We start from the raw sequence: 16,704 nt of genomic DNA on the forward strand, positions 1-16,704 counted from the left end.
TGCATGAAACCAAGGCTTTTTCGATCACAGAAGTCAACAAATGAGGGTGCCTGGGGACATGCAGGGCCTGGGTTTACCTCCACATCACCCGAGGAACAGAGGAGGAGTAGTAGGATGAGGGTGCGGCTAAAGGCTATCAAAACTGGTCGCCTAGAGCGTTGGGGACAAGGAATAAAAGGAGCAGATTTCTGGGCATGGTAGAATATATTCCGGGCATAATGTGCAGACGGGTATGGTGGGGTGCGGGTACAGCGAAGGTAAGCCCAGGCACTGGGTGATGATAAGAGAGGTTGTATCTCTGGACATGCTGGTTATAATGGGTGAGGTCACCGCATGTGTGGGAGGTGGGACAAAGGAGGTATCAGAGGTATTAGGAGTGGAACTACGGGCTCCGTTGTGAACTGAAACAATGATAACTAACCCGAACAACAGTATACAAGGCATATTGATATTCGAGAGAGACATATAGTAAGGCATAAAGTAATCGCAGGTCTTGATTGGGAGAGCTAGCTAAAACAACAGGTGAGACAACAGCAACTAGTCAGCTAACACAACAACAGCAGGTAAAATGGCGATGACTAGGCAGAGAGGGTCGGATTAACTACACACAGAGCCTGAGTTCGCGGCTGGGGCCGACAGATAAACAGAATGGAGTACCGTGATTAATGGACAGTCCAGCAGGCATCAGCTATGTAGCCAAGTGATCATAGTGTCCAGGGGGGAGCAGTGGATGGAGTAGGGAAGCCGTCACCACGCTAGCACGCGGCGTTTAAAGTTAGTAGCCCGGGGGTGGTCTGCTCCGACGGTGGCCGTTTGAGGGCACAGCGGATGGAGTATTCGTCGGCAGACCAGACGTGGTGGTGTGGCGTCGCGCCGTGTCGACAGAGAATCCAAGCCAGATGGCGAAAGAGGTATTGTAGAATTTTGTTTGCTAACTGGTGCTAGCTTCGTGGCAGTGGCGTTAGGGGATAGCTTCGGTACTGGGTGCTAGCTAGCTGCAAGCTGTGAGCTAGCTAGTTGCTAGCTAGCTGTAAGCTAGCTGTGAGGATCAGAAGTAGTGGCTCAGGGATTACGGCAGGAATCCGGCGTTGTTGTGGAGAGACAGTCCGATGCTGGTAGATTGGCGAGTAATATCCAGGCTAAGAACAGGGCTGGTGTCTGTGCAGAAGGTAAAGTGACTAAATAGCTTGTAGCTGATTAGCTGGTTAGCTACTGGAGGTTCTTGAATGTGTTCCAAAGTTAAAAATAATAGCGATTCCGTATCACATTGGGTGAGGCAGGTTACCGGAAGGTATAATCGAATTAAAAATCGAAAAGAGAGATTTTTTTTAAAATATATACGAAAAATACAAAAGTACACGGGAGGACGGACAAAACACGCCTACACTGCTACGCCATCTTGGATCTGCGATGCATCACAACACATCTTCCAATTCATTTTTTCTGAATTGGGACTTTTTAAATAAATGATCTGCCACTGATAGTTGTTTTTTTTAGCATGAAAAAACAGAGTTTCAATCGGACGGACGGTATAAATAAGCAATAAGGCCTGAGGGGGTGTGGTATATGGCCAATATACCTATGCATGACACAACACTGATACAGCCCTTAGCTGTGGTATAATGGCCATATATCACAAACCCCTGAGGTGCCTTATTGCTATTATAAACTTGTTACCAATGTAATTAGAGCAGTAAAAATACATGTTTTGTCGTGCCTGTGGTATACGGTCTGATATACCACGGCTGTCAGCCAATCAGCATTCAGGGCTCGAACCACCCAGTTGTGTAATTTATATGTTATCGATAGATGGGGTATAATGTGTGTGTCCTGTGTGTGTTTTTAAGGCTGTCAGGAGAGGCCCAGCCACCATGCCGCTGTTCGGAAAATCCCACAAGAATCCCGCCGACATCGTCCGAACTCTGAAGGAGAACATGGCCATCCTGGTCAAACATGACAAGAAAACAGATAAGGTGTGACGCATCTTCATAACACGAATCCTCACTAAACAAATCCTTACAACACAAGTCCTTATAATAGTCCTCACCACACAAACCAGTACTTCCCTTAGAAAAGGCCCACAAGCAGGTGTTGTGTAACATTGCTGTTGGGGCCTCGGTGTACCTCTTCTATTTGATCCGATCAGTCAGTTGGTGTGGTTATTATTACGGTGCGCCTCTAGCTGACACTGGGCTGTGAAAGTAGCATCGCTGCCTGGCCGTTCCTTCATTGACACCCAGCTGTAAAGGCCCTCGCCACCACGGGACTGTTAGAGAGTTCTGTCCAGACAGAACTCGCAGTAACCTGGCTGTGTGCTGGAACTGCTTTAGCTCTAACCAGGCTGCTTCCACACACAGCCCGGCTATAGTGATCTCAATACAGTCCACTCCTGTCATATGCAATGCTGATATCCAGAGCAAGTCAATAATAATGTGTCTTATGATTGGGCCTGAGGCTGAGACATAAGTGTCTACAGAGATGTACCTCCATAGGTAGTCAATTAAATGTCTCCCTCTAGTGGTCAACTCAAGTATAATACCATGGCAGTTTTTTAAATTTTATAAACAGCATAACATTATTAGCAGCAATACTGTTAGAAGTACATATTGTGCCTGTGTGTCTAACTGGTGTCCCTGTCCCAGGCATCAGAGGAGGTTTCTAAGTGTCTTGTGGCCATGAAGGAGATACTATATGGGACCGGTGACAAGGAGCCTCACACAGAGACGGTGGCCCAGTTGGCCCAGGAGCTCTACAACAGCGGCCTGCTCATCTCCCTGGTGGAAAACCTGCAGGTCATCGACTTTGAGGTGAGACTGAGCCAAAGCCGGACCATCAGGGTCGTGTTCATTAGGCACCAAATCATTAGGCACCGTTTTTAAACGTTTTCCATTGCATGCCCCCAGGGGAAGAAGGACGTGTGTCAGATCTTCAACAACATCCTGCGGAGGCAGATCGGCACCCGCAGCCCCACCGTCGAGTACTTCTGCTCTCACCAAGAGGTGCTGTTTGTGCTGCAAAAAGGGTGAGTTTCTCTCTCTCTCACACACACACACACACTCTCTCTTCATGTACCAAAGCTGACCAGAGCCATTGGTATGATACTCAGTGACGTCTGCGTGTGTCCCTCTTCCTGCAGGTATGAGACTCCTGGGTCGGCGCTGAACTGTGGCATCATGCTGAGGGAGTGTATCAGACACGAGCCACTGGCCAAGCTGGTTCTCCACTCAGAACACTTCCAGGACTTCTTCAATTACGTAGAGATGGAGACCTTCGACATCGCCTCAGACGCTTTCGCCACCTTCAAGGTCAAATTACATAAGATTTGAAAGCATCTTTGGGTCCTGGAAAAGCCTTGTATTAAACCCATATTAATAAGACTAGGATGGGCCCGTGATGATATGCTAATCTTTACATGACTGTTGTATCTGTCCATGCCTATTTGTTTGAGATTTGACAAAATGTATAGATCAGAAATGATTCGATGCAGCAGATGATATGCAATCTACAATGTTGTTTTGTGTGAATTAAAGTGAGCACGTTTCCTCCCCCATTCACAGGACCTGCTCACAAGACACAAGGTCCTGGTAGCTGAATATCTAGAACAGAATTATGATGCCGTAAGTGACATGTTCAACATTCTGCTGCCCTGGGAGCATTTACCTTTATCAGATGGACTTCATGGAAAGAAAATGTTTTTTGTTGTTACACCATCCATCCTCTGCCCTCTTGACAGAATTCATGAAGGAATGGGTGAATGCCTTTACGATGTCACACACTCGAACTCTCATTGCCATTTACCAGATGAATACACTGAAGTGCGTGTGTGCCGATAAACAAAACATGTTGATTGATGACCCATACTCCACAATGAATGAGTGCATTTATAGCACCCTTAACACACTAGCCACACACTCCGGGCATCTGTGGTCACTGGCTTTCCCCGCTTGCATAAGACCACTGTGTCTGTTGGTTGTAGTGTGGGGCTCAGGGAAGACCCCAGGGGAGAGCAGACAGGCCGGCTGGAGGCTGCTCGGGTTACAGGCCAGACACTAACCTACACTGGGCCGCACTAGGTTACAGAAGGCTGCTTTCATGCCAAAGGCCGCTGGAGGCCTATCTCTCACACACACACTGGCCTAAACAGCACACCTGATAAGGGCCCTTTCAGACCTGACTGAGAGATGTTAGAAAATATATCAACTTCAATAGACATTCCATCCCATTTAACAATCTGAAACACCAAGTTAATTCTATGAACATTTATTTAAAAAAAACAAATATTGTGAATTTATTTTGAGCCACTTTTGACTGTTGAGATGCAGCCACCCCTCAGCCTGTTCCTTTATATCTTTGCAGATCTTTGACCAGTATGAGAAGTTATTACACTCTGATAACTATGTGACAAAGAGACAGTCATTAAAGGTGTGTTCTATTATTCACATTTTACATGGATTATTTATAGACTAAAACTTTGCATGCTATTATGGTGTTGATTATCTCACTTCATAGTAAACATTTGCATACTCTGGTCTTTGTTTGTGTAGTTGTTGGGAGAGCTTCTGTTGGACAGGCATAACTTCACAGTGATGACCCGGTACATCAGCAAGCCTGAGAACCTAAAGCTGATGATGAACCTACTGAGGGACAAGAGCCCTAACATACAATTTGAGGCCTTCCACGTCTTCAAGGTACGACACAAAAGCCGTTCCCTGAGCCGTTCATATACAAAGTCTGGCAAACTGGCACCCATGTTGGTCCCAAACATTCCATGGCATTACCATTGGGTTCTTACTAGAATGTAATTGCCGATATCAATGTAATGTACAGTGCTGACAGGCTGACCCCTCCACCCAGGTGTTTGTGGCGAACCCCAACAAGACGCAGCCCATCATAGACATCCTGCTGAAGAACCAGCCCAAACTCATCGACTTCCTTAGCAACTTCCAGAAGGACCGCATGGACGACGAGCAATTCAACGACGAGAAGACCTACCTAATCAAACAGATCCGAGACCTAAAGAAACCCGCCTCTTAAAACCTTAACCCCATTCGTCCCCAAAACCCTTCCCCTTAGTTATGACCTTTACCCTAACCTTACTTTTTATTGTCGACAAAAATACATTGACAATAATGATTCAATTTCTTAATATCAAAGACATTGTCTTTTTCTTGGTTCCTTAAACATTGCTGAGAATAGTTCTTAATCACAGATTTTTTTTCATTGTTTTTATTATTAGTGTGTAGTGTTCCAAAACGGGAAGGGGATTTCCTCTCTTGGGGGGAACCAATGGTTAGAGACCTCTAGGTGATTGGCTGAGTGAGCTGTGGAGACCACTTGTCATCACTTTAATTGCGCAAATATTTTTGGGAAAATGTTCTCTTCTTTTCATTGCCACTTGCAGGCACGAGCCATCTAGATAGTTCTGACTTCTAATACTCTCCTAACCTAACCACAGTACAACTGAAGTATCCAGAATCATAGAAGAAATTACTATTTCTCTATTAGAGGATCTAAATGGTATTCTCAAATGTTTCGTAAAACTCCTCTTCAGACTCCCTGCGGTTGTACTTCCACTATTTACACTTAAGTTATGTTTCAACGCTGTAGTAGGTTCTCTGACATGACAACTCGAAATGTGATCTTACAAGGAACATATTAGATGTCTGGTGATCAGCAGGGCCATTCTTCTACTGCTAACCTTCGTATAGAATATGACTTATCAATAGTTTTGATAATTGATTCTCCACAGATGGCTGGTAGCATTTTCTGTAGCATTCAACGCTAAAGGATGTATTCCCTTTTGGTTTATTTTAAGCTGATGAAGTAGTTTCCTGTTCAACAGGATTCTATCATGATGATGATTAAAAAAAAGTGTTGTCTTGTGTATAAAAGCTGGTTTTAACCCATAAGTGAGTGCCATTGCGGGTGACAGAAAAATCCTCCCGATTTTTTTTCTGTACGAAAGTGATTTCTTTTAACTTGTTTTCTTATTTAGATGGTGGAGGGGGATGGTTGGTGGAACACAGTAGGGGTACATAGAGGTGCCTTTTGTTTTTCCTTTTTTTGTATTTTAAATACTTTTCTAGGCGGAGCTTAATTCTTATTTAGAAAAATATGGTCTGGTTGAACATATTGGTCGTGATTTAAGCAATGAACCTTGAACTCATTATATTTGAGTTGTGCAGTTGGAGGAATATTTTACTTTGAGAACTTGTTGCAGTTCATTGATCGCATCATAACACTAGGAACGAGGAGGCCAGGACTATGATTGTCCAGGAAAGTTAACATACCAGTAAACTGGATAAGGTAGAAGCATCTTGCTCTTTTTTTATGTAGCTTGTTTTGGGGAAATCTAAATTAAAACTTAAGACAAATTGAGCCAATGCATATTTTAATCGTGGTGTTTGAATTTGTAAGTTACGATCACATCTAAATTGAAAATATGAACTAATTAATATGGCTCTTCAATGTAATATTGAATAATAAATGTGATGGGCACCATACCACGGACAAGTGATTGTTCTTTAAATTGCAATTGGTAGATTGGACTTGACACACACAAGGGATAGTAACCTCAATGCCCTTGTCGTTTTGGTGAAACTCAGTCTTTCTAACCCTGTTCTATATCTGGTGCTAACATGCAATATTGATCTTGACCACATTTCTAAACCAGTGTAGACAATTAATTGTGAACAGATCTTCCTGACCCTCTCGAGGTAGCCGGGGACAAATTGATTGGTTGGATGAAAGTTCAGTGGGCAGAGCTTAGAGTGACATGTCAGTGGGTGGAGTTTACTTGTAAAGACAAGTGTTTCAGGGAGGTGGAGTGCTTGTAGGAGGGTGTTAAACAGGTTGCGACAGATGGTGTTGCCAGTTTGAATCCCAATGCAGCTTTTGTTTTCCAACCTAAAATGTTTTAGTACATATCTGACATACTAAAACGACGAAAGGAATGAACAGCTTTATAAAATGTACAAGAACAATAATGATGCCCTCCCTCCCGCTGGTGCTGTGGACTAGGACCACAAGGTCACAGGTTCAAGTCTTGCCATGCCAATGACCTTTCTCAAAAGTGATATTTTGAACCCTAGTCCCTCCCTGTATTCAAATTATGAGATTCCCAATGTTAAGACATTTGATCCCTTGAATCAATGATTTTAAAGGGACTATTTAAAATAGTTTGACAATCCAGATCTGTTTACACTTGTAAGATATCAAGATACAATTAGTCCTCGATGACCTCTGGAGGTAGGAAGAATCATCAATAATTGTAATATTCTACACAGGTCTAGAAATGGTCACAATCAGAATATGGACAATATCAAGACACAGGACCCATGTTAACACCAGGTATAAACGGGGCTTCGAATGGCATAAACTGTGACGTTGTTGGATTAAAATAAGAGACTTAAAAGATTCAGGCTATATCAGTAGGAACTTACACCCAAGCCAAAACAGATTTACTTAACATACTGTACTAAAGTAATATTGACGCTTTTCAACCATGGGATTTCATTTAAAAAAACAATTAATCACATTGATACTACTGTACCACAACACCAATAAAAGAAATGCATACATTGTTTTCCTGGTTTGTCATGTTTTTTTTGCTGCTAGATGCTTATTGTTATCAGTTAAAAGCAGTTTGGCAAAACAGGATGAAACAATTCAAGGATGTAGGAGCCAACCATGTAACAAAAAAACAAAGCACAGTTGCATGGGTCTAGGAGTTATTATCCTTTGAGGCAAAAGTGCAATATAGTGTCGGTAGCCTGCACTGGCTGGGATGGGACTTGGATTCTTCAAGTCTGGAAGAACTATAGTAAACTTAAAGCTACAATCAACAGTAGCCTTCATACAACTTTCATTGTAAACTCCTCAGACAAACAATTAGGAAATACACATTTACAGTTCACTTATACATACAAGCATTGCAATAACTTTTTTTTAAATATCTATACAGTCAGTCCTTTAAAAATCACCTTGAGTTTACTCCTTGAAACTGTCCATTACAGGGGAGTATAAAGAGGCCTTTGAATTTCCAACATTGTTAAAATGCATCCTTCCTTACTTGAATCACTGATCAATATGCGATTGGATAAATGAAACGTGCCTGGGGACCGTGGGAACCGTAGCCTGGTGAAACCAGACTGAAAGCTACAGGTACCATTGTTCAACAAACAGGAGAAAGGTCTGGATTTGTTGCTGACCGTAACCTCTTATTGGATTGAAGGGCCTGTTCAGGCTGTCTCCCATGCTTCCCCACACATCCATCTGTAATCATAACAAGACATGGTCAGAGGTGGGACACATCGCACAGTCAAATCAGAGACGGTTAGAAGTGCTGATCCGTCATCAGTATTGTGGTGATTAGGTGGCGGCATGCACATTACATTTGCGCGAATGGCAATATAAACTCAGCAAAAGAGAAAACGTCCTCCCACTGTCAACTGCGTTTATTTTCAGCAAACTTAACATGTGTAAATATTTGTAAGAACATAAGATTCAACAACGGACATAGACTGAACAAGTTCCACAGACATGTGACTAACAAATGGAATAATGTGTCCCTGTTATGTAATGTGTCTTAACGACCGTTCCACAGGTGCATGTTCGTTAATTGACCAAGCATGGGAAACAGTCTTTAAACCCTTTACAATGAAGATCTGTGAAGTTATTTGGATTTTTACGAATTATCTTTGAAAGACAGGGTCCTGAAAAAGGGACGTTACTTTTTTTGCTGAGTTTATTAGAGAAGGAGGAGAAGACGTGACATCACTCTCTACAAATGTCATGCTAACTAATGGTACAGAGAAGGACAACTCACTGGCTAGATGAAGACCAGCATGTTCAGAGGCTCTCCTGGCCAGAGAGGACTTCTGCCACTGTGATGAAAACATGTAAACACACTAAGAAAATTGCATCTGTAGAAAGCACTATTATAAGTATACCTCAATAGCCTAACAAGGAAAACACAAGAATAGGTCAAAGCTGAATGGAAAACATCTAGGAGGAATCCATCCAGTTTTTTCCCTCATCAGTACAGATTAAGAAAATGAGAGGAATAGACTATTGAGATGCTGCTACACCCATAGAAAAACTATTAATCCGTCAATCAATGTAGGTACTCACAATGAACTTCAGGACTCCTTGGAGGCCGTGGAATCTGAGGTAGGAGATGTCTCCCTTGTCTTTGCCGCTGTCCAGGTCAGTGGTGTAGATCTGCTTGATCCCAGCTCCTCGGATCAGAGGGACACACTCATCACACGGACACTTAGTCACAAACAGCATGGTGTTCTCCTCCTCGCGGATCTCGTCACTCCTAGAAACGACAGTCAATCACATATATTTACGTCATAAATCCTCATGCCCAGCTACTAATTCCTGCCCCCTGGTCCGATTTCTCAGATGTACCTCCTTGCTTCCTCTCTGCCATCTCTGCTGACCTGTAAGGACTGGACAGGTCAAGAGCAAATATACCCATGTACACATTCCCTGTATTTCCTTCATTTACAGATGTAGGATCTTAATTTGATCACCCTGTTGCAGAAAAACGTTCCCTCAATGCAAGAAATGTAAAATGTGTAGTGTATTTGAGGTTTAAAAAGGCTTCTGAAGTTTGCCAATTCCACTTTAAAAATGTCAATACCTTACAAAAAATGTATCAAAACCTACAAAAATGTCCATGAATTATAATCCACATTTCCTGTTGCTGCAATTAAGCTCCTACATCTGTATCCTGTCCTCTCATATCAGTGGAGATGAAGGGTGGATATAAGGGGAGGAAGTCACTTAGGAGTATTGAGATGGAGCCCATGTCTTCCCTCTCCTCCTGACCTGAAGGTGAGTGCGTTCTGCTCAGCGTGGATGATGTAGCGGTACTTCCTCCTCTGGCGGTCCTGCTGTTTGTTGTCCATCTGGGGGTACTCTCCGTACTCTGAGCCCACTGGGTAGGCGTTGTACCCACAACCCACCAGGTACAGCCGCCCCGTGCCATCACAACCACCCTAAAACAGGTGAGCACAGAACACAGTGAATGCCAGTTTGACCTTATTCATTTTTCACATTGAAATCTTTGTTACCAGCCTTTCCACTTTATTTTTGTCATTATATTACAGAGGCAAAATACATAATATTTATGTATAGTTATGAGCTTAGAAAACACAATAATGGTTTACTCACTGATTTCCCTTCTGCCCAAATGACAGCACCAACCCCAACCTTAGGGTCCTCTGGAATATCAACAAACAAGTAACACTCAGACATGTTCATCTGTTTCAACCTTCAGACAGGTTGAACCACCCATCACAGCTTGTCCTGTTAGTATTAAAACATGAACATATAATTAACCCTTTCAAAAAATAAAATGTTGATTTCTTGAGTGATCGGCTGACCAACCAATCAGAGAACTCCTTTTCATAGTAGCTGTCGCTAAACACTAATGAAACTAGAATGTCTTTTGGGATACTTTCTGTTCACCCGATACCCCCCCAGGGCAACACATCTCTCCAACAAACGTGCAGTCAACCATGGGACGTTATGTCATAACAATAGTCTCGTCTTCTCTCCTGCATTTTTTTAATTTTTATTACTTGGAACTCCTTTATGTGATTCCCCACAAAATGTGGTGACATGTCACCTTTACAAAATTACTTCCTAGTTTGAATAGTAGTCTATATACTAGCCAGATTACTCAAACAGATATTTCCGATACCTGTTCTGTAGGCCAACAGTCTGGCCTGTACGATGCAGTGTCTGGCAATCTCCTGGGACACCCCCTGAGGCTGGGGTTGCTCCGAGGTTGCAGGCTGGGAGTCCTTCCTGTAGAAGCCATGCTGGAGAAGAGGCACACTAGCAGCTACTGAGGCCAGAACACCGACCAGCTCCCTCATGTTCTGACGCAGGTTGGAGAAGTACGGCTCCATGCAGAAGTTCTCCAGACCTGTAGCAAGACAGTGTCAAATCCTCATCTGTTAAACATACTGTTTATATTAATTTAACAAAATCTACACAACAGATGGCGTGGCACGTGGCCTCTTGAGCAAAGGAGATCCTCAAACCTACCCATCTTGAGTTAGCCAATATAGCCCAATTACAGCTAGCCGGTGAACAAAAGCTAACTAATAAGTATGGTTGAATGATTGTACTACTGACCTATTTTGGTGAGAATGTCACGGTGGCACTGTTCGTGTGGGATTAGGAACTCTTCTGAGAAAGTGTCCAGGTTCTGTCTCCTCTGCTTCCAGTAGAAGTCCCCAGCGTCCAAATCGGGGTCATCCCCCGACACCCTCTCCATGAAGTCACACCCCCTGGAGGTCTCCTCCACAAACTGCTGCAGGCCAGGGGCCACGGGCTGCACCACTACACTGATGTGGGGCCGGCTGTTGGACTTCAGCTTCTCGGACGCAATGGCGTCCAGCATGGCCTCCTGGGAAATGGAGTCCGTCCCATTAGGCCTGACCGCTAGCAGGCTCATCTCAGGGTCACCAGGCCAGAAGGAGATGCGGCTCACCCCAGCTGGAGATGACAGACAAGAGACAAGACTTTACAAGTGATCTCTCTCTGTGTGTGTGTGTGTGTGTGTGTGTGTGTGTGTGTGTGTGTGTGTGTGTGTGTGTGTGTGTGTGTGTGTGTGTGTGTGTGTGTGTGTATATATATATATATATATATATATATATATTACACAGCTCAAAAAAATAATGGGAACAGTTAAACAACACAATGTAACTCCAAGTCAATCACACTTCTGTAAAATCAAACTGTCCACTTAGGAAGCAACACTGATTGACAATAAATTTCACATGCTGTTGTGCAAATGGAATAGACAACAGGTGGAAATTATAGGCAATTAGCAAGACACCCCCAATAAAGGAGTGGTTCTGCAGGTGGTGACCACAGACCACTTCTCAGTTCCTATGCTTCCTGGCTGATGTTTTGGTCACTTTTGAATGCTGGCGGTGCTTTCACTCTAGTGGTAGCATGAGACGGAGTCTACAACCCACACAAGTGGCTCAGTTAGTGCAGCTCATCCAGGATGGCACATCAATGTGTGGCAAGAAGGTTTGCTGTGTCTGTCAGCGTAGTGTCCAGAGCATGGAGGCGCTATCAGGAGACAGGCCAGTACATCAGGAGACGTGGAGGAGGCCGTAGGAGGGCAACAACCCAGCAGCAGGACCGCTACCTCCGCCTTTGTGCAAGGAGGATCAGGAGGAGTACTGCCAGAGCCTTGCAAAATGACCTCCAGCAGGCCACAAATGTGCATGTGTCTGCTCAAACGGTCAGAAACAGACTCCATGAGGGTGGTATGAGGGCCCGACGTCCACAGGTGGGGGTTGTGCTTACAACTCAACACCGTGCAGGATGTTTGGCATTTGCCAGAGAACACCAAGATTGGCAAATTCGCCACTGGCGCCCTGTGCTCTTCACAGATGAAAGCAGGTTCACACTGAGCACGTGACAGACGTGACAGAGTCTGGAGACGCCGTGGAGAACGTTCTGCTGCCTGCAACATCCTCCAGCATGACCGGTTTGGCGGTGGGTCAGTCATGGTGTGGGGTGGCATTTCTTTGGGGGGCCGCACAGCCCTCCATGTGCCCGCCAGAGGTAGCCTGACTGCCATTAGGAACCGAGATGAGATCCTGAGACCCCTTGTGAGACCATATGCTGGTGCGGTTGGCCCTGGGTTCCTCCTAATGCAAGACAATGCTAGACCTCATGTGGCTGGAGTGTGTCAGCAGTTCCTGCAAGAGGAAGGCATTGATGCTATGGACTGGCCCGCCCGTTCCCCAGACCTGAATCCAATTGAGCACATCTGGGACATCATGTCTCGCTCCATCCACCAAAGCCACGTTGCACCACAGACTGTCCAGGAGTTGGCGTATGCTTTAGTCCAGGTCTGGGAGGAGATCCCTCAGGAGACCATCCACCACCTCATCAGGAGCATGCCCAGGCGTTGTAGGGAGGTCATACAGGCACGTGGAGGCCACACACACTACTGAGCCTCATTTTGACTTGTTTTAAGGACATTACATCAAAGTTGGATCAGCCTGTAGTGTGGTTTTACACTTTAATTTTGAGTGTGACTCCAAATCCAGACCTCCATGGGTTGATAAATTTGATTTCCATTGATAATTTTTGTGTGATTTTGTGGTCAGCACATTCAACTATGTAAAGAAAAAAGTATTTAATAAGAACATTTCATTCATTCAGATCTAGGATGTGTTATTTTAGTGTTCCCTTTATTTTTTTGAGCAGTGTATATTTATCTCCTCACCATTGATAAGCATCTTGAGGCAGGTAGCGCAGGGTCTCCTAGAGAAGTAGAGGTCTGAGGCAGCCAGCCTGGGCCCGTGTTTGATCACAGCTACCTGCCCCACGTGGAGCTCTGGACCGGAGCAGTGGAGACCCACCACCCTCTGGTCCCGAACCACCACCAGGCCTGTACCCCGTGTCTGACACAGAGAAACAGACAGGAGATAAGGGAGAAAAGTGATGATGCATATCATATAATTGATGCTGCTCAATATGGTCATTTATTGCATGTTATCTATATAAATATAAAAAAATTGACACATACACCTGATAGGTGCAGTGAAATGTGTTGTTTTACAGGGTCAGCCATAGTAGTACAGCACCCCTGGAGCAAATTAGGGTTAAGTGCCTTGCTCAAGGGCACAGCAACAGATTATTCACCTTGTTTGCTAAGGTATTCAAACTAGCGACCTTTCGGTTACTGGCCCAACGTTCTAACAACAATATGTAATGACCGCTATACAGTGAATTCGGAAAGTATTAAGACCCCTTGACTTTTTCCACATCACAGCCTTATTCTAAAATAGATTTTTAAATAAATGTTCTTCATCAATCTACCAAATACCCCATGATGACAAAGCAAAAGCAGGTTATTAGAAATGTTTGCAAATGTATTAAAAATAAAAAACTGAAATAACACATTTACATACGTTTTCAGACCTTTGTAGAAGCACCTTTGACACCAATTACAGCCTCAGGTCTTCTTGGGTATGACGCTACAAGCTTGGCACACCTGTATTCAGGGAATTTCTCACAGTCTTCTCTGCAGATCCACTGTTCACCGTAGGGATGGTGCCAGGTTTCAACCAGACGTGATGCTTTGCATTCAGGCCAAAGAATGCAGTCTTGGTTTTATCAGACCAGAAAATCTTGTTTCTCATGGACCGAGTCCTTTATGTACCTTTTGGCAAACTCCAAGTGGGCTGTCATGTGCCTTTTACTGAGGAGTGGCTTCCGCCTGGCCACTCTAACATAAAGGCCTGATTGATGGAGTGCTGATGAGATGGTTGTCCTTCTGGAAGGTTCTCCCATCTCCACAGAGGAACTCTGGAGCTCTGTCAGAGTGACCATCGGGTTCTTGGTCACCTCCCTGGCCAAGGCTGAGCGGCCAGCTCTAGGAAGAGTCTTGGTGATTCCAAACTTCTTCCATTTAAGAATGGGGCGGCAGGTTAGAGCGTTGGGACTAGTAACCGAAAGGTCGCAAGATCGAATCCATGTGACAAGGTAAAAAATGTAATTCTGTCCCTGAAGAAGGCAGTTAACCCACTGTTCCTAGGCCATCATTGAGAATAAGAATTTGTTATTAACTGACTTGCCTAGTTAAATAAAGGTCAAAATATATATCTTTTTTTTTAAAGACTGATGGAGGCCACTGTGTTCTTGGGGACCTTCAATGCTGCAGAAATGTTTTCGTACCCTTCCACAGATCTGTGTCTCGACACAATCCTGTCTCTGAGCTCTATGGACAATTCCTTTGACCTCCTGTCTTGGTTTTTGCTCTGACATGCACGGTCACCTGTGGGACCTTATATAGACAGGTGTGTGCTTTTCCAAATCATGTCCAATCAATTGAATTTACCACAGGTAGATTCCAATCAAGTTGTAGAAACATCTCATGGATGATCGATGTAAATAGGATGCACCTGAGCTCAATTTCAAGTCTCATAGCGAAGGGTCTGAATAGTTATGTAAATAAGGCATTTCTGTTTTTTTATTTTTAATACATTTGCAAAAATTCTTAGCCTGTTTTCACTTTGTTATTATGGGGTATTGTGTGTAGATTGGTGAGGGGAAAAGGCTGTAACATAACAAAATGTGGAAAAGGGGTCTAAATACATTCTGAGTGCACTGTAGGTCAAACTTACAAAGTCATTCTGGTTTATGTCTTCTGGTTCCTCCTTGGGGAAAAGTTCCATCCATAAACTCAGCAGGGTGAAGAGGTTAACCTTGGACAGCCTGGGTCCATGACCTAAAAACACACCATAGAAAAACAGGATTACAAACAGGGAAGGCAAGTGAGTTTTGGTCCACTAGATCTTTGCAGCTCCCAAGTGATAACACATTGAGCTCAAATAAATTATTTAGGTTAAAGCAAACATTGGGCAGACATTTGCTTCCTCTTCCCACTGCAACTCTGGAGCACTGACATAGAATGTGAAACTGTTGGCCAGTACATTTCTCTTCAAAACATGTATGTGACTCTGGCATTCATAGGGGAGAACAACCAAACGGATGCTTGATCCAGCAACCCTACTATTACAGAGCAAGCCCAACTTACCTGTTAACGCTCAAGACCTCTTTGCGGAACCAGTCACGTTATCCTTGGAACGTCACTACACGAAACCGCTACCATTTAAGTTTCAACTTCAATGGGGTGACAGAATTGTAAAAAAAAAAAAAAAAAAAAAAAAAAAAAAAAAAATAGGACTGGTTGTACTATTTAATGGTTTTGATATGATTAATTTCAGAAATTCTGACATAGATAAAGATGTAGTATATTTAATTCAACTGCTACTAATACTAGGTAAATTTCATATTCACAAATTGTCTAATTCAAAACCTAACTTTTTTCACTTTATAAATGAGTTTAAACAATATGGCACTACTTTAACTAAAATTAAAAACAAAAAGGCAATTCGAATTTGTATAATTCATGAATATGATTTGTTTGTTTAGGATTCCTGGCAATGTAAATAGTTTTTTTGTATGCTTGTTTGCATGTGACTATTCCTCTTTTGTTTGTTGATATTTGTTAATATATATATATATATATATATGTTTTTATATAATAATTTTAAAAAAAATCTTCAACAGGGTGACGTCAGACAGTTGGGACTTCCCAAGGATCCCGTTTGAACGTTTCTCGACAGTCACTAGGTAGGCTACAGACGTGTGGGTTTAAACTAATAAAAGTCTAGACGGTGACACAATTACGTCTTTATTTTGAATATGCCTCAAAGCTCATTATTCGGTGTGGAGTAGCAAGATTATATCGAACAGTAAAATCATTCGCAGCATTCTCTGTCAAGCTGTCAACTCGCCAGTAACTGACAGCGCAGTAGCCTCACCTTGTACTTTGGTGTCGGTTTGTGTGCTGGCTTCCCTTCCATCGCGATATCCTTTACAGTTGCATGAAGCGGCACAGGTTGGTTTCAAATATTGGTTCGACTGTACAGTATCCGTCGTTGCCATTCAATCAATTGAATGTAAAATGTAGCGAACGTCTCCAGACAAGGCAAATACGTATGATGATTTGATGTTGTAGGTTTCTGAACAGCTAAGCTAGGCTTCTTCCTATATCTTCTGACGTGGAACAAATAGGCGGAGCTTGTACCACAGCTAGGGGCTGTTCTTAGGCACAACGAAATGCCTGGACACAGCCCTTAGCCGTGG

At 43.4% G+C, this 16,704-nt stretch overlaps 2 protein-coding genes across 2 annotated transcripts in view; one reads left to right on the plus strand and one right to left on the minus strand.

Annotated features, from left to right (window-relative positions):
• cab39l (calcium binding protein 39-like) overlaps positions 1–7,585 on the plus strand; it is a 21,094-nt gene extending 13,509 nt beyond the window's left edge. Inside the window, exons 2-9 of the mRNA XM_055930000.1 lie at positions 1,848–1,973; positions 2,643–2,807; positions 2,904–3,022; positions 3,137–3,305; positions 3,558–3,617; positions 4,357–4,422; positions 4,545–4,688; positions 4,855–7,585. Coding sequence (XP_055785975.1) covers positions 1,872–1,973; positions 2,643–2,807; positions 2,904–3,022; positions 3,137–3,305; positions 3,558–3,617; positions 4,357–4,422; positions 4,545–4,688; positions 4,855–5,034 — 1,005 coding nt within the window. The 5' untranslated portion in view covers positions 1,848–1,871 and the 3' untranslated portion in view covers positions 5,035–7,585. The remainder of the gene's footprint in view (positions 1–1,847; positions 1,974–2,642; positions 2,808–2,903; positions 3,023–3,136; positions 3,306–3,557; positions 3,618–4,356; positions 4,423–4,544; positions 4,689–4,854) is intronic.
• On the minus strand, positions 7,496–16,636 carry LOC129859833 (cytidine and dCMP deaminase domain-containing protein 1-like). The gene is made up of 10 exons (XM_055929999.1): positions 16,380–16,636; positions 15,177–15,280; positions 13,274–13,451; positions 11,155–11,517; positions 10,715–10,942; positions 10,183–10,232; positions 9,838–10,007; positions 9,133–9,322; positions 8,828–8,885; positions 7,496–8,274 (listed from the first exon to the last, which is right to left on the minus strand). Exons 1-10 carry the CDS (start codon positions 16,501–16,503, stop codon positions 8,174–8,176), a joined length of 1,566 nt encoding a protein of 521 aa, XP_055785974.1. The 5' UTR covers positions 16,504–16,636; the 3' UTR covers positions 7,496–8,173.
• Between the last annotated feature and the right edge of the window lie 68 nt (positions 16,637–16,704).

The sequence above is a fragment of the Salvelinus fontinalis genome, chromosome 7 (assembly GCF_029448725.1).
Source record: "Salvelinus fontinalis isolate EN_2023a chromosome 7, ASM2944872v1, whole genome shotgun sequence".
NCBI classification, from domain to species: Eukaryota; Metazoa; Chordata; class Actinopteri; order Salmoniformes; family Salmonidae; genus Salvelinus; species Salvelinus fontinalis.

Excerpts from the sequence above, each read along its gene's own strand:
- LOC129859833 (XM_055929999.1), bottom strand. The coding sequence starts at position 16,503 with ATGGCAACGACGGATACTGTACAGTCGAACCAATATTTGAAACCAACC. Across the intron at positions 15,281-16,379 it reads AACCGACACCAAAGTACAAG|GTCATGGACCCAGGCTGTCC; the intron begins GTGAGGCTACTG and ends GTGTGTTTTTAG. Across the intron at positions 10,233-10,714 it reads ACTGTTGGCCTACAGAACAG|AGGACCCTAAGGTTGGGGTT; the intron begins GTATCGGAAATA and ends TTGATATTCCAG.